The sequence below is a fragment of the Cheilinus undulatus genome, linkage group 5 (assembly GCF_018320785.1).
Source record: "Cheilinus undulatus linkage group 5, ASM1832078v1, whole genome shotgun sequence".
In the NCBI taxonomy this organism is placed as follows: Eukaryota; Metazoa; Chordata; class Actinopteri; order Labriformes; family Labridae; genus Cheilinus; species Cheilinus undulatus.
Genome location: NC_054869.1, coordinates 41,473,786 through 41,499,387, shown reverse-complemented (window position 1 = coordinate 41,499,387; position 25,602 = coordinate 41,473,786). Strand labels below are relative to the sequence as shown.

At 37.1% G+C, this 25,602-nt stretch overlaps 1 protein-coding gene across 3 annotated transcripts in view; it reads left to right on the top strand.

Moving 5' to 3' along the window:
• agtpbp1 (ATP/GTP binding carboxypeptidase 1) overlaps positions 1–25,602 on the top strand; it is a 64,811-nt gene that overhangs the window by 5,641 nt on the left and 33,568 nt on the right. For all 3 annotated transcript variants that reach the window (XR_005991888.1, XM_041787201.1, XM_041787200.1), the window contains exons 3-13: positions 1,065–1,195; positions 11,327–11,394; positions 12,129–12,192; positions 13,233–13,379; positions 14,728–14,859; positions 15,338–15,431; positions 15,580–15,617; positions 15,926–16,134; positions 18,259–18,436; positions 19,617–19,717; positions 23,221–23,337. Coding sequence is in view for 2 of the 3 variants with exons in the window: in XM_041787201.1 (XP_041643135.1) it covers positions 1,065–1,195; positions 11,327–11,394; positions 12,129–12,192; positions 13,233–13,379; positions 14,728–14,859; positions 15,338–15,431; positions 15,580–15,617; positions 15,926–16,134; positions 18,259–18,436; positions 19,617–19,717; positions 23,221–23,337 (1,279 nt within the window). In the remaining variant the exon portion in view is untranslated. The remainder of the gene's footprint in view (positions 1–1,064; positions 1,196–11,326; positions 11,395–12,128; positions 12,193–13,232; positions 13,380–14,727; positions 14,860–15,337; positions 15,432–15,579; positions 15,618–15,925; positions 16,135–18,258; positions 18,437–19,616; positions 19,718–23,220; positions 23,338–25,602) is intronic.

Genomic DNA, 25,602 nt, shown 5'->3' with positions numbered 1-25,602 from the left:
GTGAAATTTGGGTGCTGATTTCGCATTTAAGAGGTTTTGGTGGGCTCTGAAGCAAGACCAGCTGAGCACCACTGTATTCAAGAACAGCTAGTCTCACTTGCACTTGAACGTTCCTTTTCTCTGTGTTTGAGAAACAGACATAAAACAAGACAAACTGCTTTTGTTAAATTTATCTATTTTAATACCGACTTTCACGAAGACACAGTGAACGTTATTTCATTTTATCACATGGACATAATAGTAGAATGTATTTTTAACATTCATCTGTGTTCTAGAAATCTCCAAACAGCCCTGTAAACATTCTGCTAACAGACAGTGATCTCCATACAGCACTAACCTTTTTTGTTTTCAGCTTACACTTTGTGTTTAGATTAATTTTCCTAGTTACACTCAGGTTTAACAGCAGGGTGTTTCACTGAGACTAACCTGACAATGGGCTTGAAATAACTAGAACTAAAAAAACTATCTTCTCAAGTACACAAACATTATATTACCTGTTGTTAAGACCTAAAACTTCTTTCATTAGAACACAAGTCAAAGTTCAAGGAATGAGCTTGACAAATGAAATGAACTTAAGTGCTGTGGTTCTGTTGGTTTAGCTAAAACTCTACAAATTTGTTTGTAGATTCTGCTAATTTTTAAAGCCACAGAAATGGATATTTCTGTCAATATGATAACGAACTTTTTAAGATAAAATGTGCCGATGCAGATATCATGCCAATAATATCATTTGCCTCTATAATTGGCTGGCTGTATAACAAATATCATAGAATTGCTGTATTTTGATATAACTGATGTAGTTTTCCCTGTAACATGTCCCCTGCAATTCCCACCCCTGCTATTAAGCACATTCTTTTTGAGGGTAGAATGGAAAGCTTGTACACTTACTCAGGGCCATACATTTTTTAGTTTTCATGTTATTAGGTTTAGCATTACTGTTACAATTTTAAAAGATTTTCCTGTTGTATCAAGTGTTTAGTTTACTTTCTTTTTCTTGCTGCTGTTTTTGAATTGCTGTGCACATAGAAGATTTGCATGTTATCACCCATCTTCTGTTTTTCCAGTGTTCCCAGTAACTCCCGGGTGCTGATGCTCCTGGGTCAACTGGAGAGGATGAATGGAGAGGCCATGGGGAGGGATGTAGAAACGGCCAGACAGGTCACTGCAAAGATACTTCATCTCATACAGACACAAGGTGAGAGTGAACACATCTACATACGGTAACTTGCCATATACCAGACTCACAACCAAAAAAGCAAAAGAAAAGCTAGCATCTTCCCTGGAGTCAATATACTGTAGTTGTTATAAGGCAAATAAAACAAAGAAGCAATACTAGAGTGAACCTGCTCAATAAATATGAAATTACCGACAGCTTAAAAGCCATTCAAAGATTTTTGCTTTGAGTACTGATGTCTCCAGTTAGATATTGACGTGGCTGCTTGGAATTAAAGATGCTGACATTGATCAAGAAGTACTCCATGGATATATTACACTCTTTCATAACTTTGCAAGAATTTTGGAAAAGGTATTTTGCAAGATCAAAGATGGAGATCCATTTGTAATTAACACAGTTTTGGTTGTTTCAGAACCTGTACTACAGTTCCCACAATGCAGTTTGACCAACAACAGCTTATGCAAAGGGTTAGTAGTACAGCCTCAAGCTGAAGACTGTTAGGTTCACTTTTTTTTTTTTTTTTTTTTTTTTTTTACTTACAACTTGTATTTTGCAAATCCATCCTGGGCCAACTCAAGTGAAATCATGTTAGGTGGTTTATATATTTTAAACAACATCTTTGGCTCATGCCATTGTATTCCCAAACACCTGTTGATGGAACCTGATCTAAAATGTGACATTAGGTTGGTTAATTGATTAAAAACATGATCAGTCCACTGACTAAATAGAGATCTGTTAGCCAAAGTGTAGATGGATTGATACAGTGTCTCCTGTTGTAGTTATCTGATAACTCATTTGAAATGAGAGCAGAGAAGAAGCTCTGACAGCAGAATAAGAAGACCAAGGCTTTCTGTAGACAGACTGAAACATGAGTGTGTCTCAGGGTCTAAGCAGGGTGTCTCTCTGCCACTCTTCTCAGCTGGAATGAATGGAAATCTCTGATGCAAGCATCACTGCTGTGATGTCTTGACAATTAGTTAATTAAAAAGAAAAAACAACAGCTACTGATACTCAAGATGCTTGCTTTTTTTAAGAAAATGCTCTCTGTTTTTTTCCATTTGATGTATAAGTTTTTTCTGCAAAGTTTATAGTTTTTATCTCTCTTTTTTTTAGCTATTATTGGGTTTTTGTGTGTTATTGCTATCTTCAAAACAACCAGCATTCCCTTTCTTTTACCTATATGCTCTTGAAAGAGAAAAAAAAAACGTTAAATACTGAATACAATTCAGTTCTAAGGTAAAGGTAAGGTAAATTATTTCTAAGGTAAAGATTTTTTTCTTTCAGAAAGATGAAATATCTGCACAATTAAGACATGCTCAAGACATGAAATTGAGCTCAGGAATTTTTTTTTTAATTTTTAAAAAACTTTTTGACATCATATAAACTTTGCATTAATAAATTTTAGAACAAAATATGCTTATTATATCACTAGATTAATCAATAATGAAATAGTATATAGCTCTAACCACAAATTTACCAATATCCTAGTGAAAGGGATATTAATTTATTTCTCTTAATGTACAGACTACAGAATGAGCACAGTTTAATTGCTGGAGTTCTTTGCCATTTACTGTTTGCCCATAGGTTGTTGAAATTTCTTTAAGTCATTCCTTTTCAATATCAGATGTTCTACATCATTGACATCTCTATTTTAGGTATAAATACTGAGAAGTACCAAAGCTTTAAAAAAAATTTAAGTGATACTTTGAAGTACATAACTTAAAAGATAATAGGCGTGTAAATCACCAGTTTCATCCTGATGGGATACGATATCGATATTTTGGACAACGATAAGATATTTTCTGATATCACAAAATCTACCACAATACAATTTCGATTCAATTTGATATGGGGCACACAATCGATATCAGGGGATTTTATGCAAAAATTTCACATGGTTACAGAAAAAGTGTTTCTGCAATGAAATTATAGACGTGTTTCTGTATTTAATAAAAATATCTCTTTCACAAAAACAACAAAGAATTTAAATTAGGAACACAACTATGAACATTAGTGTTAAAACATGTTGATTTAAAACAGCAGACATTTTCAGTGCCAAACATTTTATTTCCTCAAATCCTCTGATGACTCTAAAGCACCAGTACCGACTTCTTCTGCAACCCTTTATAACAGTGATCAAAATGTTTGGCCTGTGTTCCCATTTTAGATTTTTTTTTCTTAGACTTATTTACACACATGGACTTCAACAGACATTTCTGCTCTATATCAGCCCTTCATACTTTACACAGGGGCCTGTTAATGTGGCAGATAGTTCATTTTTCATCTTATGAGATTTAAATAAGGTTAGATATGGGGCATATGATGTTAAAGTGATGCATTTTTATTATTTTTTATTTATTGCAACCTTGATTTTAATTAATGGAGAGTTTAGACTGGAGCAAAATTTTATTATAAAAGACACTTTTGTGATGAGCAGCCTCATAACAAGAGTCAGGGGGTGGGGGGTATGAAGAGAGCAGCTGTCCTGCTTGAACCACGTTAAGTTTGGACAGATTATATTTTCATTATAAGTCTAATGTGGACGGCGAAATGAAATCAGTGTATCAAAGGAGACATGCAGTTCCTTCTCTGTGTTTCTGCTGCAGACAACTCCACGCTCTCAGCTATAGTGCTCTCCGTCCTGCAGTAGCGTCTGTCTGAAATATGTCCACTCAGCCAAAGAGGAGAGGAAATCCTTTTTCCCTCAGCTGCAAAACTTTAAACCACTGCTGCTAGTTAGCTAGCTTGTGGAAGACGCTGCCTGGGGCAGAAACTGTCAACAGGCATGCGGTCATAACAGGCATAGCTTGAAGCATCGATTTAGATCGAGTTTTGAATTTCCATCAATCTGATTGGATCATTAATCAACCAATCAGTGAATCGATGCACACAGATGAATCATTACACCTCTAGAAGAAAGCACCTTTTGTTTGAACCCACCCATTTTTCCATGTGAGCAAAAGTATTGGAACATGTCACTGACAGGTGTGTTTTGTTGTCCAGGTGTCTCCTATTACATTGATTATTCAAGCAGTAAATGGCGCTGAATGTCTATACTCAGTTTCAGATTTGGGTTTTGTCTGTGCAGACAGCATTTATAGTTAGAGGTGTAACCATCATTGAAACCGGAGAGCTGTCTATGGATGAAAAACAAATGATTGTGAAGCTGAAAGAAGATGGAAAATCAATCAGATCCATTGCACAAACATTTATAATAGCCAGTACAACCATTAGGAATGTCCAAGAGAAGAAAGAAACCACCAATGTACAAGCCTCAAGAACTCTGGACTAAATTCTTATGGTTTGATGAGACAAAGATGAACCTTTACCAAAGTGATGGAAAGACTAAAGTTTGGAGAAAGAAAGGATCTGCTCGTGATCCAAAACATACAAGCTCATCTGTGAAATACAGTGGAGGTAATGCCATGGTTTGGCTGGGAGGAGTTCATTAATCGTCATTGATGATGTAACACATGATGGCAGCAGAAATGAACTCAGAAGTCTACAGAAACATTTTGTCTGCCAATTTAAAGAAAGATGCAACCAAACTGGCTGGGAGATCCTTCATCATACAGCAAGATAATGACCCAAAACACACTGGAGAAACAACAAAGGAGTTCATCAGGAAGTGGAAGGTTTTAGACTGGCCAAGTCAGTCTCCAGACTTAAACCCTATAGAGCATGCATTTTACCTGCTACAGAGGAGACTGAAGGGAGTAACCTCCCCAAAACAAACAACAACTGAAAGAGGCTGCGGTAAACGCCTGGAAAAAACATCACAAAAGAAGAATGTAAAAGTTTGGTGATGTCAGTGGGTCACAGGCTTGATGCATTTATTGCAAGCAAAAGATTTGCAACTAAATTTCAAGTCTTTTCACTTCAGTCTATTTAAAGTCTATTTGTTCCAATACTTTTGCTCACCTAAAAATGTGGTGTTCCATCAAAAATAAAGCTATTTCCTAAGTTTTGTATCAGATCCAGATGTAAATACCTGGAAATAAAAGCTGAAATGTTGATCTCTTGTCTCATATTCATCTTTTGATGTCAAACCCAAATGTTTTCAGTCTACAGCAAAAATAAAGGGAAATGGCCTCACCGTTCTTATCTGCTAATAATAATATTTTGATTAATTGTATCAAAGAATGTTGTCTTACTTTTCAGTTACTTAATATTCAAGTGTGGTTCTGTGTTCTCCTTAGTAAGAATGCCTTTGATTCTCTTGATTTTAACCTCTGATGTTTCATTGTTATGAGTGAATTCTTCTGACTCATCACTTAGTATTTTGAGCTTGCTGACATGTCATGAATTTACTTTGAACTTCTTTCCTTTCACTTTTCTTGAATTTCATCGTTCCTCCATCCACAGTTTGTTGCTTCCTCTCACTTCAAAAGACACTTGTTTAACTGGTTAATCCATCATGAGTGATGGGAGCAGTGGAAACCATTCTCTCTGTGAACCCTGTCCATCATGATATGTCAGCTGTTCCTCTCTCATCTGCTGCTTGGCTGTCTGTCACACCAGTCCTGCAGCTTCAAGTTGAAATGTCCATGTGTGTGACGTTAGTTAGGGGGTCTGTGACCCTGTTCACAGTAACTATACACCCTAGAGCAGACTTTGCTGTACTCCTGTCTCATGTTCAGAGTCTTAAGAGCTTAGGAGGTAGTGAGATACCAAAGATGAAGGATGATAGGCAGAGAGGAAAGTCTGGAGTTGGTACAGTATCTGATCTGTAAGAGATATGTTGAGTTTATATCTGATATCTGATGAAATGGAATGAAAAGCAGCACAGGAAAATCACTCTACATACTGTGAAAGTTTTGTTTTGCTATAGAATGAAGTGACTTCTGGCCGCAGTTCTCATTTTTCAGTGTCTGTTTTAATTTGAGAGTACACAGCTCTCCTTTTCCTCTCAGTGCAGAGTAGAAGTAAAGAGAGGAGGGGGAGATGAGAAATAGAGGACTCCTGTGGAGAGCTATCCATGCACTTGTCAGTTTTCTGTTGGAGCGGCTGATGATTTAGTTTCTGGTGGCGTGCGAGAGGAGGGGCTGATTACTATGTTCACTGTGCCCTGCCCCTGAGCCCACTGTGTTGGTACACAGCAGGAGGGCTGGGGATTGGCCAGTTGAGTGGTTTATTCTAAGGATAGAGAAACAGCAACCACTTTTCCTCCATGCTTAATGTAGACCATCAGACTTTTTAATATTTAGCCTGGGATTCTGGTGAATTTTTCGTTTATTTTTTCATGAGGAAGTTTTAGCCCTTGGTTATTAAATGGAGTACTGCAACACCAGGAGATATTATCCACCCGTGGTCACTCCTGACCCACCAGGTAGGGTCAGCAATGATGAAATATTTCAGCTATTTTAACTGTCTGACATTAAAAGAAAATCTTAGAGATAAGATAAAAAATCTTCACAAAAAAGTATTAATTCTAAGGCAACTTAGGGGGCACAAATATGCAGTATAACATGTTTCTTTATATTTTTTGAATATCTTACCTTTTATCTTGATTTACATCTTATTTGTTTTGTATGAAATAAAAAAATTAAAAATCTGAGATTTTTGAGTCAAATGTAGTAATCTCAGTTCTGTTTGGTTTTGGTGTGGCTTATGGGGCCTTCAAAAGAAACATGTAAAGTTGTATGGTCATGTTGTGACGGTGAGTATAGGGAAGGCTTCAAGTGGTAACCTCACAATGGCAGCACGGAAGCCGTCAGATAGACTCTTTCACATATCCATGGCATGGGATATATTTCATATCCATTTTTGAAAAATTCTAAATCCTAGTAACCTTACACGCCAGATGGATTTGTTTCATACATCCATCTGGAAAACCTCCCATAGCCAGTGTTTGGGAAAGGGCAGAGCCTTTGAAAGAAAACTCAGAGGGTGATCGGATGAATGGTCTGTCACATCTTTACGGGCCAATCAGAGCAATAAAACACGTGACGCTTAGAGTCTTGCAGAATCTGGTTGGGAGAATGGCAAAAACCTTGTTTGTTTTTCTTTTAATGAAGAAATGTCATCAAGTTCTGACAAAACTGATACTATAGCAGCATCCACGCTAATCTCTTCTGCCATAACTGCACCGGCCTCTTGTCGCTGCTTGCTTACGTCACGCCTCCACCACACCCGAAAGTACTGCCTCTTACTCCTGATTGGTCCTGTCACTTTCTAACTCGGCCAAATTTTGATCAGAATGGAGCTTTGCAAGATGGATTTGCCAGTGAGAAACACGGGAACAGGCGAATCCATCTACTTTGCAAGGTTAAAATCGTAGTGCCTGAATGTCACAATCATTACGAGTCAATCAGCAAAAACACAAGACAAAGTAGGGAGTAAACTTATCAAGCTCAACTAGAAGCTTTTGTCATGTTAATACATCATTCTTTGTTATCAGTGGGGCCAGTTGGTAAATTAAACTCCTGCAAAAGCCAGCCAGAAGACAAGCAAAAAACATCTTCCACCAATAAAAGCTTTCAGTGCTGCTCTGTTTGTCTTCTAACCCATTCAGACCTAAGAACCTTACATAAAGAAACACCCTTTAATACCTAACTATTGATTGAAAATGACCTCCCAAAACCCCAGAATTTATCCAAAAATGGCAACAAATTTCAGTGTTTAAAGTGTAAGTGAACCCCCAGCTCAAAGCTAACTCCGCCCACTTCAGTAATTTAAAAAAATGAAAAAAGGAACAGAAGGTGAGCAGTTTGGTACTGAGAGGAGGGAGGGCAAAGGACGGGGTTTTCCAGATGAAGTCGGAGTGACAGTGACGTTCCCTTGTCAGAGAGTGACACACAGTTCTGAGCACTGCTGCCTCAGAGCGATCTTTTGGGGTGGATTTTTCCCCTCCAGAGTCCCCTGAAGCAGGCTACAGTGTAGTGGTGGACCAAGGTGGTCCTGAGCACTACCTGTTTGAGCTGTTGGCTCCAGCACCGGCGTTACTGCCGGAGCTCTTGAAGCTGAGGCAGTACAGGTCCAGGAGAGGATGGGAGTGGTCTCTGAGTAGTAAAGATGGATAGAGGCGGTAACATTCTACCTTTTAGATAAAGTCTGTGACGTAGAAACCCACCACATAAGCCCCACCTTTTCAGAAAAGATTTTTCAAAGCAGATGTCTGCTTGAGCTAATTAAAAGCCATAAAATGCAGATTTTTATTAGTTTGGTGCAAATGTCAGAAATAACACTATCCATTATGATTAATTTTCTATGTTGTTCAGGATATTATTTCAAAGTTAAAACCATGTGTATATGTACTCTCTACACTTGGCTTTATTGTAGTGTTTACATTTTTAATGATGATATTGTAATATGTCGTAGTTTATATATATGTATATACTTCTTATTTATCGGAGACCCGATCAATCTGAAATGTCACTGTGACACTTAAGGCCTGTACAGTAAGTATTGTTGTTTTTTTTTGGCTGAGATAGTGAATAAACTATGTTTTTCTCAAAAGAGGTCGATATATTACAAGCTTTTGTATTGTATAGGAGTATATGCCATCGTTTCACACTCAGGTAGCTCATAAAAACCCAAACATGGATACTTTAGACAATACTTTAAATAACCAGATCTGCCTTGGAGGAAATTAATGGTCATTTTACTTCCAGAACCACTCTGTTGAGCTCTTTTCGAGAGCACAATAAGAAATAATACTGGTGTGTTGTGTTATAGCATACAAACTGGGGTCAGAACAAAATCTCTGATAAAATATCTTAAGTTAATCTGAATAATTGTGGGAATTTAACCCAAGAAGACTTTTAACTTCATTTTGAAAGACTTCAGTGATGGGAATTGAGTTGAATTAAGGGTAATTATAACAGGTAAGTGTCTGTATTTTGGCAAAACAAAGAGTCAGTTTTATTACATGAGTTAAGGCCAGTTACTTTTATTCTGAATGATATCACTTGTTTACCTGATTACTGTCTGATTCATGTCAGAAAGATTTTCATCTACAGTGAGGTCAATCAAACACTTTTCAAAGATGTTAAGAAACAACATTTATTAGTGTTTCTACTGAAAGAGTCCAAAGTGGCTATGATTTTATAGTCTGTGTTTAAAGGGCAACGCCTACACTGTCATTAATGTGCCAATCTCATAGACCTGGTGTCTGTTCTAATTATTCAAACCATTAAAATGTTGTAAAGCTGTACATCTTATCCACTTGCTGAGCTGGTTTTGTACATAATGCCCTCTGACTAAAAATGTCAACTAGCTTTCTTTCAACCTCTGAACATATCACTCGCTGTATATTTTCACAGTTGAAAACGTAAACGGGGTCGGTTTCAGCAGGGTGCTGTAACTAAATTCCATGACACCTGCTCTGGGGCAGCACTAACAGAAATTAAAATAACTTTATTGAAAAAAATAAGTCTTATTTCTGATGTTCTGGTTTGCTTTTATAGCTCACAAAGAGACATCAGTATTAGTTTAAGTCTTTTTCATAACTGGATACAACTCATGAAAGAAGCTTTGAGTTGCATAGTTTCACAAATCAAAATAAAAATAAATAATTTTAAATTTCACTAAATGAATAAAAAACCTCAAATATCTCTGCATTTTTATGTTAAACTTTCACAGTTTTGTTTTTTGAGGACAAGTGTTGAAACGCCATTATGTTTTGGAGCGCTTTAAAAAGTCTGGCATGATAGAAATGTTTCAGGAGGTCACTGCTCTGAAGTGTGTTAACATATGTGTGTGTACTTGTGCCCAGAAATGAACACAGTTGTATTGGTAGGAGAGTGAGTTTGAGGAAAGTTTGTGTTTGTCTTTCTACACTCATCAGTGGTGCTTTTCGAACTTTCTCCTGTATTTTTTTTTTTTTTTTTTTTTTTTTTTGATAGTAGGTCGATAATCATAAGGGCTCACACTCATTCCCATTTTCACCTGCTGTTATGATGCTTTTTGAATTAATCACAGAGTGCAATGACAGACGCATGCACCACTTCTGTTTTTTATATCAGCCCTGAGTACTGTAACGCTCCAGTCTGGGTATTTGTGATTTGCACTGAACATGTATCTGACAGATATAGCTATTAATACTAGAAATTACGATCCAAATATGAATAAAAATTTTGAAAGAAGTCTTTCGAAGATCATATTTTTATACAACAACCAACTATAACTTTATTGCCACTTATGCAACTAGACTTCTCTTTTATGAATCATCTATATTCCACTTTTGTTGGCATGGTGAGAAAGATCATAACTTTACTTTTTCAGTATTGAAGCTGCAGTTGGTGCTACTGGTGGTACTGAAGATCACTTTAATATAAGGTGTGCCTAATATTTTGCCCACTCAACTAACATACATGAGGGAGCAAGATATTAGGAACATATTTACATAGAGTGCAAACCAACACCCACATCTTCAGTAAAACATTTGAGGTGGAATTATCCCTGCTCTTAACCTTGCAAACCAAAGCCAATGGACACGCCTGTTTCCTTGTTTCTAACAAATCCATCTGGCGTGTCAGGTTACCCCATTCTAACATGCAAACAAAACCTGAAAATATAAAAAAGTACAAATCATGGTAAAGCTGTTTTATTTTATGACTTTAGATTGCATATATCGTTCTAATGTTATGATATCAGTGTAAAATGCTCTTTGAATTTAAATGTTGGTCTCAAAAAGTTATTTTTAGAAGATTGATGGACTTGTGTGTATCTATGTGAGCTATTTGTCCTGTATTTGTGCCTGGAGAGTTTGCATTTGTTTCAGGACAGGACAGGACAGGAGTGACCCCCCTCAAAGAGGTCAGGAATCTGTCAGCTCCTAAATCACAGAGCAAACACACTGTATGATATCGAGGTGGTGAAAGAGAGGGGGAAAAAGAGAGGCTGTACTGAAACCATTTGTTCAGTTGGACAACAGGAGAAAGTTTAGCCTCACGTGTGCTGAAGCTAAATTTGATGTTATGTCAAAGTGTGCCTTAAAGATACAGTATTTATTGAAGAAAAAAGAATATTTACCCTTATTGCAGGGAAGGGATCAGCAAATATCTTAGCTGGTAGTTCTACTCGTATTTCATATTACAACAGTGCCTGTTTCACCCAACCTTGACTTTGCAAGTGTAAAAATCCGCTGAGTTATTGTACAAGATGTATCACACTTTAACATACCCTTTCTTATGATTTTATCTGTTACAGAGAAGAGTGGAAAAGAGGTGATGTCCAAAGGCTCCACTGGAATGGAAGTCATCCTAGCTTCATTGGAGGTCAGCTCATTAACACAACTGAACATTACAGCTTGCAACATGACAGCACTTTAACACAAAGCTAATTTTATTAGCACAAATAAACAAAGGAGTTCCTTCTGAATCAGTGGTTCTCAACTGGTTGGGCAAGAGGATCCAGCACTACCTCCTTATGAGAAATTGGGACCCAAATTAAATAGAAAGTTTCAACCGCCCAGTGAATTTAATAGAGAATGTTGCAGTCTAGACATCAGATGGAAAAAACATGATTAAATAAAGATTGTCTTTGACACACTGGTCTTCATTTTTTCTCCCCATATTTCCTGCCTCTCTTCAGCTGCTCTATTTAAATAAAGCCAGAAAAGCCAAAAATAATAATATTCAAGAAAAACCATATGTCTGAAAGGCTCTTAGTTACAAGAGGGCATGCATACACTCTTTTTTACTTCATTTTCTCATAATTGAATTGAAATTTCCTGGAAATTAGCTTTTTTATTTCAAGAAATGAAATATTATTAAAGTAAAGTCTTGTAAATGACTAAAACAACTCACTAGTTCCACCAGCTTTTCTAAAAGTTCTTAAAACATTCCACCCCTCCCTTTGGAGGGATTCTGTACATCATAGACCTTTCATCTTGACATTTTGTATGAGCAGCTGGAAAAAACTCACAACAATGTTAATCACACAAATGTTAATAAATAAGTGCATGCATGTGTGTATTATCTAACAAGTGTCTTGTCTTTGTCGGTGTCAGAGCTCCCGTGATGTTCAGACAACTCTGAACATTTTGTACATTCTTACTGAGCTGCTGACTGTGGGTGAGTACAGATTTCTCCTTCATGACTGATGAGCTGTTTTAGTATTTGAGAAATAGGAACTTTTTCTTCCTCAATCATTGTTGATCAGTTAGCTGTTAGTTAAATACACTATTTCTAAAATAGGAAAACAATACTGTAAAATATGACTGTGAAATCTTCCATAATATCTTTAAAGCATTAGAGCTTGTATCCACTAATGGCATTTTTTGCACTGACAACACCCACAACCTCAGTTTCAGTTCACCCCTTACTGCTACTTAATATTGCTAGGTTACTGAAGTTCTCATGTGGGGCTTCTACTTACCTTGACAGTGACTGCTAGGTCTGTTTTAAACACCTTTATATGTTTAATATTTGCTTATTTCTAAAAAATTGTATATATAAAATATAAAAATAATGGAAAGGACACTAGCAGCAGCTTTAGACCTGGAAATTGTGCCCTAAAAGGCTGAGTGCATAACAAAAAACAGTTGTTGAAAGAGCAGATATTGAAGGAGCAACCCTACTTGGTTTTGATTTACTGGTGCGAGTGATGTCAGACGGTGCTGCAGTTTTCTTAAAGTTAATTTATTTTCACCCAAGATTGCTGTGAGTGCAGTGGCAAAAAACAGCTGACATCGAGGTTGCTCTTAGGATGCTAAAAACCCCTGGTTTTGTGAAGAAAATGGGTGATGATGACTATGCACAAAAAGCTTTTAGTCGACACAGCCTCTTAACATTTCATTGTGGAACAAAATTAAGTATTTTAGCTGGTATTGGTAATGAAGCAGCCTTTTTCCTTTGTCTTTCCAACTTTTATTTGTATTTGTATTTTACCACTTGTATTTTGACTTTGTGTCACTGAACCACTGGAATTTCCTCTCGGAGATCAATAAAGTATTGTCTTACAGATGTATAATTTCACATTCTTTTGATGAACTGAAAATTTGACACTTGAGCTACCTGAATGCAAAGGTTTTCTTTTGTCTATGTAGTTTTGGTCACATGTGATTAATGTTGCATAAAATCTAAAGGTGTTTTTTGGTTGTTTTGTGTCTCAGGAAGAGGTCGTAGGGTGGGAGTGTTTGTGTCTAAAGGAGGAACGGGAATATTATTCCAGATTTTAATCTCTGCAAGTAAGGAATTGCCTCCCAGTGAGGAGCTCATGCTGCAGCTTCACTCACTTCTGGCCAAAGTTGGACCTAAAGGTAAGTTCACTGTCAGTTTAACACTAAATAAACTTTAAGAGGACATGCCTCCATGCATTTTTTATACTCCATTTTTATATTATAACAATTAAATTTCAGTCTATCTATCTAACTTATGCTTCTCAGGCTGCTTTCCCTTGTTAATTAGTAGATTTCATTTTCTATGAGATTTAGACCCCATTTATACCTTGCCTTAACATTCATGCTGGACATTTGGAAACTAAGTTGTAATCCTTAATGCTTTGTGTGGATGCACCTTGATGCATATTGAAGAGGATTTGATATCCAGTAGGTTTGATTTCATACAGAAGCGGTCTTGGATGGCTTCATACAGAATGGTTTCTTCATGAAGACACTACACCTTGACCCAGCATGCCAGATAGACTATTTTTACATTCATCTAGGAAGCCCCCCTTACAAAGCGTTTGGGGAGGGCAGGACTTTTCAAAAAATTGGGTGATTGGACAAACGTTCCATCTGTCACATTCATTATAACCAAACCCCACCTGTTACAATCACAGAGTCATGCCAAATCAGGTCAGGATCATAGCAGAAATCATCTTTCCTGTTATGAAAAGCTTTCAGTGCTGTTCTTCACTATGCATTCAGTTCAACTAAACCCTGCCCATAGCTGTCACCTCATTCTCCTCAAATAGATCATGTCCGTTTTCAGACCTTGCCCAAACATTGTAGATTTGCCTGATGACAGACATTGAGTCTGGACAATCCATCTGCTTTGCAAGATTAACCACATGTACTAGCATACATTAAAGACCCCGTCCACAGTCATAATCTGCTGTAGTCTGCCAGTAAGCAAAAAGCATAGCTTGTTTACATCCCTCCAGTCCTGCTTGTCTCTGTCATCTAGGATTAAGCTTTCAATTAATCATAATTGTTTTCTTATTTACTATTTTATTTTTTTACTTCCATTTTCCTTTCCTTATTTACTCTCTACAAGAAACCCAGCTTTGTAAACTTCAGAAAATGACAAAGCTAAGACCTAACCATGAATTACTCAAGAAAATAGATAAAATTTGAATTCTATGAATGTATATACAGTAGATTCACATAGGGCTTACAAACATAAACATGGTCCACAGAAAATGGCACTGATCAAGCAGATATCGCTTGTCTTGATTGAATCTTTTTTAGTTTGCTTTTTTTTTATTTTAATCAACATTATGTCTGTATTGTGCTTTTAAAGTTGGCCCATTGAGTTTCTTTGGTAACGAATTAAAGCTTTAGTCATTTATACCTTTCTCTTTTGAATACATGAACAAAGCCTCTTTTAAAAGTGTTTTTTTTATTCTCGGTATATTCACTGACCTTACAACCTGTGTGTGTTCAGACAGAAAGTTTGGCGTGAAGGCTCGTTTAAGCGGCGCACTGAATGTCACAGTCAACCTTTTGAAACAAAACCTTCAGAATACAAAACTGCTGCTGCCCTGCCTGCAGGTTCTCCGTGTTTACTCTTCCAACTGTAAGTCATTTGAACCATGTTCGTTTGAATAGTTGCCTTTCTGTCTTTGAGTGCTGGTAGATTTCAATCATTACATATAACAGAAAGACCATATTTAGTGTGGAGATGTACCTTCTATCTTTTTTTAGCTTATGGCCGTCTTTAAATGGAGTGTTAGATTTGCACTTTATGGATTTGGGAGTATGTTTTGTGTGTTTTTCTTCCTCTTTTTCAATGTGTCCTCTAGTTAAGATTGGATATGTTTAAACAAGACCAGTTATGAAAGTTGTGATTGCCAGTAAGAAGTTAGGAAAGTAGGTTTGAATGTATGTTGTTGTTGTAGATTATAAAAGCATTAGCTATATATTAAAAAAAGGAAAAATACAACAGATTATCAGTTTAATTAAATCTTGTCAGTATACTGACACTGTCAACTCTGTGATTTTGGTTTCTGCTTATTCCTGATGTTTCTTTTTTCTTCTTTCTCTGTTTACTCAAGCGGTGAATGCTATTTCTTTGGGCAAGAATGGAGTGGTTGAACTCATGTTCAAGATCGTCGCGCCATACAGCAAAAAGAACACCAGCCTGCTCAAGTAAGTCTGGTTTATTGTGACAATAGGTGAGCATGAATGTGGTGTTATAACAAACTAGTGGCATCCTCAGGCTTTTGTCTTTAACATCTGTCATTGACATTTGTTCAGCAGACCATGTAACCCATTTGCCCTGTTTCTAAATCAACAGGGTAGCTCTGGACGCACTGGGAGCACTGCTCAAATCCAGTGAGTAATTTGTTTTGTAGCATTGACTTCTGCCTCCCCAGTGGTTTAGTTTAAATATCTTCTATCAGTGTTTGTGTCTAGTTCTGCTCCCTTTGGTTTCTCTCACGTCCATCACCATGCACTCTTAGACTGTCCTTGACTGATTCTCTACTTTGAAGCAAAGACTGTTAACGTTTATGTAATGAGGATGTCAAGTTTAAATCCCCAACTTAACCTACCCTGTGATTAAATTTGTACTTCTCCTGTTCTTCTCTTCATTGTAGCCCACAACTTTTGAATACAAGTGTTTTCCCCTCTTCCCTCTGCAGAGACCAATGCTCGGCGTGCAGTGGATGGCGGACATGTGCCTGTCTTACTCGCTCTTTACCTGGACTGGCATCGCAATGACACAAGACATCGGCACATGTTGATACGTAAAGGGCTGCTCGTCTGCCTCAGGAACATCACCAACATCAAGCTGGGCAGGAAAGCCTTCATCGATGCTGATGGCATGAGGGTCCTCTACAACTCATCCACTGTAAGATTGAAACACGGGCATAGTTAATCGACAGCAGCATGCGGTAGGGCTGTGCAATTAATAGCAACTTATTGGAATATGAGCAATTGCAGTAAATACATTGCACAAATCTGAATTATTACAATGAAATAGAATTAAGCAATGGTTTCTCTGCAAGAAAGTGTAAATGTTATATATTGGATGGTAACCTGGATATTATGACCAAGCTTTCATTTTAGTGCAATCAAATGAAGCTCAAGCTAACTATCAGCTATTAATACACAAATTGATGCCAATTTAGAGGTGGAAAATGTTTGTTGATTTATTTTGCATTTAGCAGAAACAATAACTGCATAGACAGAGAAGTAAAAGTACTGTACTCTTTAATGTTTTTAGAAATTGCATTTTATGTCGTTGTATTGAACAGTGTTAATGCACATTGAAGAAAGCAATCCACCTGGGTTCTTTGCCCAAACAGTACAGGCCCCATCCCTTTCTGGATTAAAACACTCTGTCAAAATGAATGGTGTAAAGGGGAAAGGCAGGGCTTTTCTTGGACAAAAAAAGCTTAAAACATTAAAATCAAAACAGTTTAATGGTAAGTGGGAGCACAAATCCAATGGCTAGTGAGGTAAACATAATACGATGCCTTTATGAACTAGGACTGGTATTATAGTGTCAAAAAATGAAAATGAAATTAGAAGTGAATATAAGTTTCTGTTCAGACTCTCCATCAGACTGGACAAACAGCTCCATCTTGTGACCAGAGATGTCATAAACTGGAATCACTTACCTTGTGTGTGTATTTAAACTATCTTTGATGGATTGGATTATTTTTAAACTGATTTAATACGGTAGGCAGACAACAGCTCCTGCTGTCTAAAAGCAATCGCTATCTTAAAGTCAATTGGAACTGGGGTTGAATGTTTTTGAAAATATATCTGATTGTGTTTATTTGACTTGTACTCATAAATATGATATAAAGTAGTGTATTGAAGGGAATAATCATTTTTATGTCACTCTCATTTTTGATCATCAAACCTATACAAAAGTAAGGAGGACTTTTTTCAAGGTATTCCAGTTCCTATATCTCTTCTACAGTAAAAATATCAAACTGGCATCCTGACACACATTAAAAATTAAAGAAATTGCACCCTCACCTTCTGTAATTTGAAAATTTTTTAGGTCATATAACAATTCAATGTAAATGTTGATTAATTGCTGGCCTTAAAGGGGTCATATTATGCAAAAATCACTTTTTCAGGCTTTTCTAACAAAAATATATGCCCCTGGCCTGTACACAATCCCCTCAAATACCAGAACACCCCCCCACACACTTTCTCTACCTTTCAGAAAATGTGTGCTGAAACAAGCTGGTCTCAGATTTTCCTCTCATGACCTCATGTGGGGAGTAAGCACCTGCCCCCAGGTTTGGTTGACCCTCCCTGCTTGGAAGAAAGTTTCACCCTGTTCTCCTGATCTTCTCTCACCTGCCAGCACGAGGTGCTGGATAGCTTAGTGGGTTACCATGCTTCTTTTACATTCCTTCCTAATTTGAGTTTGAAAAACATATTAAAAACTATGATATTTTTAGATATGTTTTTGGGCTTAATGCCTTTATTTAGCCTTAGAAACAGGGCTGAGAGATTGGGAAAGAGCAGGCGGGAAAATAATCACAGGCCCGACATGAACTCGGGCCATCTGCATACATGGGACACAACCTAACCGCTAGGCTTAGTGCTCCTGCTTTGACATTTTAAGCAGAAAACACAATGCAATAGCATCACCACTACCACCATTCAGTCTCTGAGCTTGGTTTTCACCCCAATGGAGGTGTGTTCACTCTGGAGAGTGGGAAGTGACATGGATTTGCTCTTATCAATTGCAAAGGGCTTCATTAGCTCAGTATGAGGAGACTTGAGAAAGGCACAGAATCCCAGACTGCTAGGGGTATTTTTTCATGTGCAGCACCCTCATTCTGACATCTATTCATTGGTGTTCATGTCTTGTATCATATTTTTGCATGTGTGTAGAGTGTAAAATTGGTTTTCTCCTCTACAGATTGATAAAGAAAGTCTTCTTCTTTGTCTCTGTTGTTGTCTTCTTCTCTTCTTCTTCCTCCTCCTTTGCTGTTTGTATTCCCAGGAGTGTCTCCCAGTGCGGACTCTGGATCCTCTGATCAACACTTCAAGTCTCATCATGAGAAAGTGCTTTCCTAAGAACCGTCTGCCTCTGCCCACCATCAAATCAGCCTTCCACTACCAGCTGCCACATGTACCCGCTGCAGGGCCTGTAGCACAGCTGTACAGCCAGCCACCTGGGGGTGAGGGCATGGGACAGACTCACAAACACACACTTCAATAGAGTGTGCCCAAGATGATCACAGTTTATGCTCTCAGCTTTCATTAGCAATTATGCATACCTCTCAAACCACAACCAGCCTTGCAAATCAGCAAGACTAATACAAACCTACCAGTCTTTATTGGTTTACAGCCAATTCAAATGTATCTCACTATCAAAGAGCAGGTGTACACTCTTTAATGAAGTCAACATGTGAAAAAGCACCTGGTGACATTTAGCTTTCAGTGTCAATGAAAAACTGCCTTCATGTTTAACATCCTGATTATGTTATTATTAAGATTAACAAATATAATTAAAAAAAAACAATTAATAAATGGTTAATTTTGACCATCTTGACACTACTGCACACAATGTGCCTTACAGGGAGGAAAACTCATCAGCTCTACAACAAGCCCTTAAAGAAGGGTAAGATGAACGTAAGACACATCTCCATCCTCAGTGTACTTAAACTCACTCTTTGCCACTCTCTCATTCCCTTCACATCATCATTCTCTAACACATGACATGTGTTAGTAACCAAGACATCATTAAGATACTTACCACACATTTGTTAATTGCCCACTCATAATTAGAAGTGTATGCTTTACTCAATGTCATTTACCTCCTTGTGTCCACAGGACCGTGGGTACTTGTCGTTCAATAAACGATCAAAAAGACAAATAATTAAACAAGAAACCATATTTTTCATGCAACATGAAGCTTCATTAATTCTGCTTAATGATCCTGTGTATGTTCATTTTGGCAATATTTTGATTTTATATTTATATGAGTACAAAATCAAACAGGAGCTCAAAACACAGATACAAACATCATTTTCACTGCTCTTATTAGCATCAGTAATCTGCTTGTTTATACAATTTGTCATGAGAAAAAGCTATAGTTTATACAAAATTTTCTTACCTTTTCTATGTCTTTTACTTATCTCTGGATCATAGCAGCTCCCACCTCTATTTTCGTTAATTTGCTCTTTTTGTCATAGCAATGAGACCCATTAATCAAATCATTAAGTTGTACCCAGCTGCATATGTGCAGGCTTTGCACATAGCTTGTAAATTAATAATTTCTCTGCTTTGCTGCAGAGAAAGAAAAACATGAGAAATAAAAACCTAATAACTTCTTTCTTTGTTTGTGTGCATATCCAGTGGATGATGTGGTGGACGAAAGCGACGATAATGAGGAGACAGACGGAGACACGGAGAACGATACTGAGAATGATGAAGACGAGAAGGATCAACGCACTTTGGTAATACTCAGCGCTCACATGTGCACAAAGTATTTTACATGTTCCATGTTTGTCATCAGGCAAATCCATTTTGAAAAGCTCAGGTCTGAAATGAGTGTGCCAGGTCTAATAAACAACCTAACCTTTCAGCATCATTTGAGGAGAACAAGGTGGCAGCAGAGTTTAGTTTAAGGGGGAGAGGGTAACAATGACTGCCACCAGTGTAGAGTTTAGCTTAGATGTAGTCTAGTAAAGCAGCAGTTTTATCACAACTGATAAAACTGCCTGAAATCCTTTTAAAACGGAAAAGATGTTTCTTCTCCAGACCTGCTTCGGCACAAGTTCATGACAGTTATGGGCAAGATTTATAGTTGTACCGTGACTAGGTGCACACAATGGCTGCTAGTATAGCTATTAGCTCTGATGTAGTTTTAGTATAGACATTTCTTTATTAAAGGTACAGTGTGTAGAATTTGGCAGCATTTCGCCGAACAGAAACGGTGTAAATGGGGTATAATGTTTACATATTTATGTGAAGCATGTTAAAATAAGTGTCCAATCATCCCCTTAAAACTTTTGTTTTCTTTTTACAAAATTAGAAAAAAGCTTTTAAAATTTACATTACCGCGGGTCGCGCTCACGGAGGCTGACATAACGAACTGCCATGTTGTCTACGGCAACGTTTTGGGGACAGAAAGAGCGAAACGCGACTTTTAAATACGAACCTGCCCGCCGGTCCTGAGATCTACCTGGAAGGCAGGTGGAGAAGAAGACTGACCTATAATCTATAAAAATAATGTTTACAAAAATGAATAAATAAACCCTCACCTCGTCACTGCTGTAAATGATGTCCGGCTCACGATCCTTTTTGGTCTTCACAGGCTCTCGTCGCTTAGTGATGTGATGTTTTGGTAACAATCTAAAATCTGAATGCTAGATGTCGCTAAAATTCCAAATTCTACACACTGTACCTTTAACACAAGAGAAAAGAGCCTCACAGAAGGATTCTCTTTGCAGAGAAAATGTTTTTGCACTCCTCCTGACTGGCCTTGGCATGAGTTTTATTTGTTTTTACACTCTGATTGTCCCGTAATGAATGTGACGCACAGAGCGTTCGTCCAATCACCAAAAAAATGTATTTATTTTTTAAAACTCTGTTAATCAAGTTTTTAAAGTAAATACAGAAACGGATAAACAAATAATAATTTTACAAGGCTGGTTGGTTCATGTAATAAGAGCTGTTGTGACTGATGGCAAACGAAATAAGGTGCTGTACTTGAAAAGTTACCTGAATTATAGAGTAAAATGCACGCATAGTAAACGTATAAATATTAATCACTTTTGTCCATTACTCTAAATCTAAAAGTGTTCAAATTATCCAATACATTATCCATTTAGAAGCAGATTATAGCCAAGTCCCAAGAGTTCCAGTGCTGTACTCCATTTTTGCAGAAAAAAATGAGTCTTTCCATAGACATAGTGTCCAAGTTTCTCCAGGGTTATGACCTCTGGGATTAGAGACTTCCAAATAGAAATATTTGGAAGATCGTTCATGATCCATTTCACCATTATTGCTTTCCTTGCTGGTATTTAAAAAGATTGTACCACATCCTCAATCTTTCCAAGCAGACAAAGAAGTGGGTTTACTGACACCTGCTGACCTATTGCAGTGGTAACACCTGAATATACTGCCTTTTAAAATATTTGCATTTTTACATGTTCCCACAAACAATACAGCCTTGTGCCTTTGTGAAATTTACATGTGGGAGGGTTTGATGCTACCCAGATTTTTAGAAAATTTCTGCTGTTCCAAACACTTTGTACAAGAGGTTTCCCAGATGAATGTGATATCTATCCTCCTGTATGATACGATGTCCCTTTGTTGAAATCTGTATTGGACTCCAAACTGCAAACATACAGCTGTCATCACAAAGCAACAACAACCCACATGTACATGGAGTTTACTATACCAATGAAAAAACAGGATTATTGTATATGCCCATATTGTTCAAGATTTGCATAGCAAATGATATTGATGCCCATTTCAATACCATGACAAAACACAAGTCCTTGATACCCAGTTTTGGGAAACTCCTACACGCAGTGAATGCATTTGTGCTGCTGAAACAGTGCAACCTCCTCTGCTCTCTCCTCTCTTCTCTGTTTGTTTATGGGACATTATGTCACTTTTTCTATGCTATGTGACACCAAGGACTTTAGAAATGTCAGTATTTGCAGACCTGTTAATTTGACCTCTGGTCGTCCCCGTTTCAGCAGCTTAATGGCAAAAAATAATAGAAATATAACATTTAACAGAGATTTTATTGTTCTGAACACTTGATTTAAACTTTGAAAATTCTGACAACCTTAACTTATTGCAATATGTTTAAAATGTCATCTGAGCATTTTTACAAAAATTGATTTTCCTGAGTCTGACTCAGAGTTTTGATATGAAATATTTTATTTGGTGAGAAAGCACTGTTTTGTTGAGCACTGAGAATTTAATATCACAGTTACAAAATGCATTATTACACTAGTGCTTGGTTGTGAAAATTCTAGGACTTTTTATTATATAATACAACTCAGATGGTCCTTAAGGGTAGAATTTCAACAGCCGAGTCCCAGTCATACGTCACTCTAATGATGAAGATGATGCTGTCCATATTTCCAGCATAGGGCAATCATAACTCCTAGATGGAGTCAAACAGTTTTATAACTCAACGTCAAACATGTTTGATCAGCTTTCAAAACAGCTGATTTAACCCTTTTATACCAGATACTACATTCATGTGTATACTTGTCCTGACATCAGCTTTTTGGATAATAGTATTGCATTTTAAGATGTGACAGATAAACTGAAATGTCATTTCGTAATATACACATGTGGAAGTTAGACACACAGGAAAGTTGATGAATGAAAAAGACCATGGCTGACACAGCTAAATTTAAGACGTTGAAAACAACACAAAAATTACACAAGAACAGCAAAGAGTTAAGACAACAGCCCATCATGAAGGGACTGCTGCACAACATGTTGATTATTTTGGTTTGATTGATTGATGATATTAAGATTGTTAATGAATTTTAGAGCAAATGCAAATGTATACAGTCAAAGCCAAGGGTTTAAACTGTCAAATGGTTTTTATTTCATTTCTTTATCTCCCACAGAGCTTAATAAAAGAAAATGTTATTACTCTGTCCATTATTGCAGAAAAGCCTTCTGATCAGGGGGGTTGTTTTCAAACAATACTTAGGGTTTTGTTTAAGCTGCCTTTGGACTACACATGTTAAATAAACACTGTTCTTCTCTTATAGAGTAAACAGTCCAGGAAATCACCTAAACTTTTCATGCACTCTGAAAAAAATCTTTAATCATAAAAACAACACAAAATAAGTGGTCTTGCCCAACACTGCTTTTGATATTTTTTATCAGATGTTTTAGTAATTTAGTGTCATATTCCTTAGACAGTACAGATCTACACTTGTGTTTGATTTGTTTACTCCCTTTGTGTGTTTTTGATCAGAATGACGACATAGAGACAGATCTTAACAAGCTACATCCCAAAAAGAGCCCTGGACGTCCTTTTGAGGAGTTAAGAGTTTATGAAAGGTTCTTCGTGGAGCTCTCAGAAGACTTCCAGGTCAGTGGTTTAATCACTAATAACAACATGACAGAATATACAAGATCAGCTAATGCCAAGTAAACTCCTGCTGCTGTCCGATAAGCAAAAAAAATCATTTATTATCAACATTGGGGTACTAGACCTTCAACATTAGGCAAATAATTTGTTTTACAACACAATCTGATTGACTAGATGTCACACAAGTATAAGCCAATCAACACTTAAGCTTGGGTGCCACTGACACCCTGAACATATGGCACACTCTTTCTTCTTGCTGCTACTGTGTTGTTCTGCGGCATTTCTAATGCTGATGAAGCTAGAGCTAAAATTTATTTTTCTTCATTTTTCTTTGATCATAAAATTTTACTTTTACCACATTAAGTATATTTTGTACATCAAAATACGTTTGTTCCAAAATTTGTTATCAGTCTCATGAAATACTAGTAATCAGTATCAGCCTTGAAAAACCAGTGTCAGTCAACCCCTATTAACAATGAGGAACGTCAGGCTGTATGATTCCTGCTCATCACTAATCACTTTCTCATCACGATTGTAGTGTTTCAAACAGAAATTCCAATTGTTTCCACATTCAAATACCTTAATGTGCATATTTTCTCATGTAAAAATTTCTAATGTCAATTTTAAATTGATGTGTGAGTCCATCTGCAAGGATCTAGAAAGGTGGTCTAACCAAAAAATGTCCATGTTTTGTCAGATATCAATTATCAACATGAATATCTTACCAAAGATTAATTTTATTATAAGTAAATAAATTCGGTTTAGCCAATTTTGAGCTATATTATATATCGTTCATGCTCCGCCCCCTTCAAAAGTGGTTCTCCCAGGATGTCAATACGCCATGGCTTAAGATTGAAAAAACATTGTGGCTCAATATAAGGTTAATAAACTTTTATTCAGTGGTTTTACTCCCAAGCTAGCTAAGGAGAAATTTGGTCCCATAATATCTCACTCTATAAAAATATGGCAGCAGGCTGTTAAGTTGGGGAAATGGGATATAAAATGGCACAAACATGCTTCTATTTTCAATAATCAGCTCCTCTGCTTAGACCACAGACCAATGTTATTCCTGTCATGGTCCAATTGGGGTATTCGCTCCCTCTCACATGTAATAAATGACGATGATCTAAGATCCTTTGAAGACCTCAGGAAAGAATATGAATTGCCACCAGCCTCATTTTTCTTTTATTTGCAGCTGAGATCAGTGTTTTAAACTAGTGGGGTCCCATGGAAAGCTGTGCTTCCCACACACCCTCTCATTAATTTTATGTCAACCAAAATTAAAGGTGTGGGTTTTGTGTCCAGTATGTATAAAAGAAACTTCAGGAAGTTACACGCCCATATATGGGTGTGACAAAGGTCTGGAATTTGGACTTGAAGCAGTCACAGGAACCCATTAACTAGGAAAGAGTTTGGGAAAATGTAGCACTCTCATCTCAAAATTGAAACCATCAAATGACTCATTTCAAGTTTACACATAGATTTTATTTAACACCTAGAAAACGCTTTCGATTTCAACTCAGCCCCTCACCTTTGTGTAATTTGTATAACTGTAATGTAGTGGGAACCTATGTACATGTTATGCGGGACTGCCCAGATGTAAAGCACTTCTGGTCTACTGTATCACAAGTTTTATCCAAGTAGCGTGTACATCTGCGTTAAATGTGTATAAACGTGCCGGGGGGGATGTGTCTGTTAATTTGTGCTGATAGGTGATCTAAACCTCACTCTGATAATGGATAAAAACATTTGATCACAAAAAAACGATTGTAGTGTTGCAGAAAAATTTCACTGCACATTTAAACACAAAAATGCTTTGCTAGCTCAGCTTTTTCATAACTTAGATATTAACTGGCAATAATTGACTTTCCATGGGCAAATTTAGTCACTTCAACCTTGAATTTCACATGTATTAGCGAGTTTAGTTCTGCCTACAAGCAAAACTAGTAGAGGGGAGGTGTGCTCATCTGGCTGAAGTTTCTGTCTGAAAAGTTTAAAAAAAGATGTAATCATTTCCAAAATTCACAGCATGATTTTATCTAACAGAATATCCTATTTTGAACAGATATTTGTTGCCATTTATAGCCTTTCTAAATGAGACTTACTTTTTTTCTGTTTGCTACACCCAAAAACCAGCTGTTTACGATTTGTCAAACTGACATCATCAGACAGCTCGATTCAAGTTGAAACAGTTCAGCAGCAGCTACAGCTGCAACCAAAGGCAGCAACGTTTAAAACAGTCTTTAGTCTGAGCTGGGTTTAAGA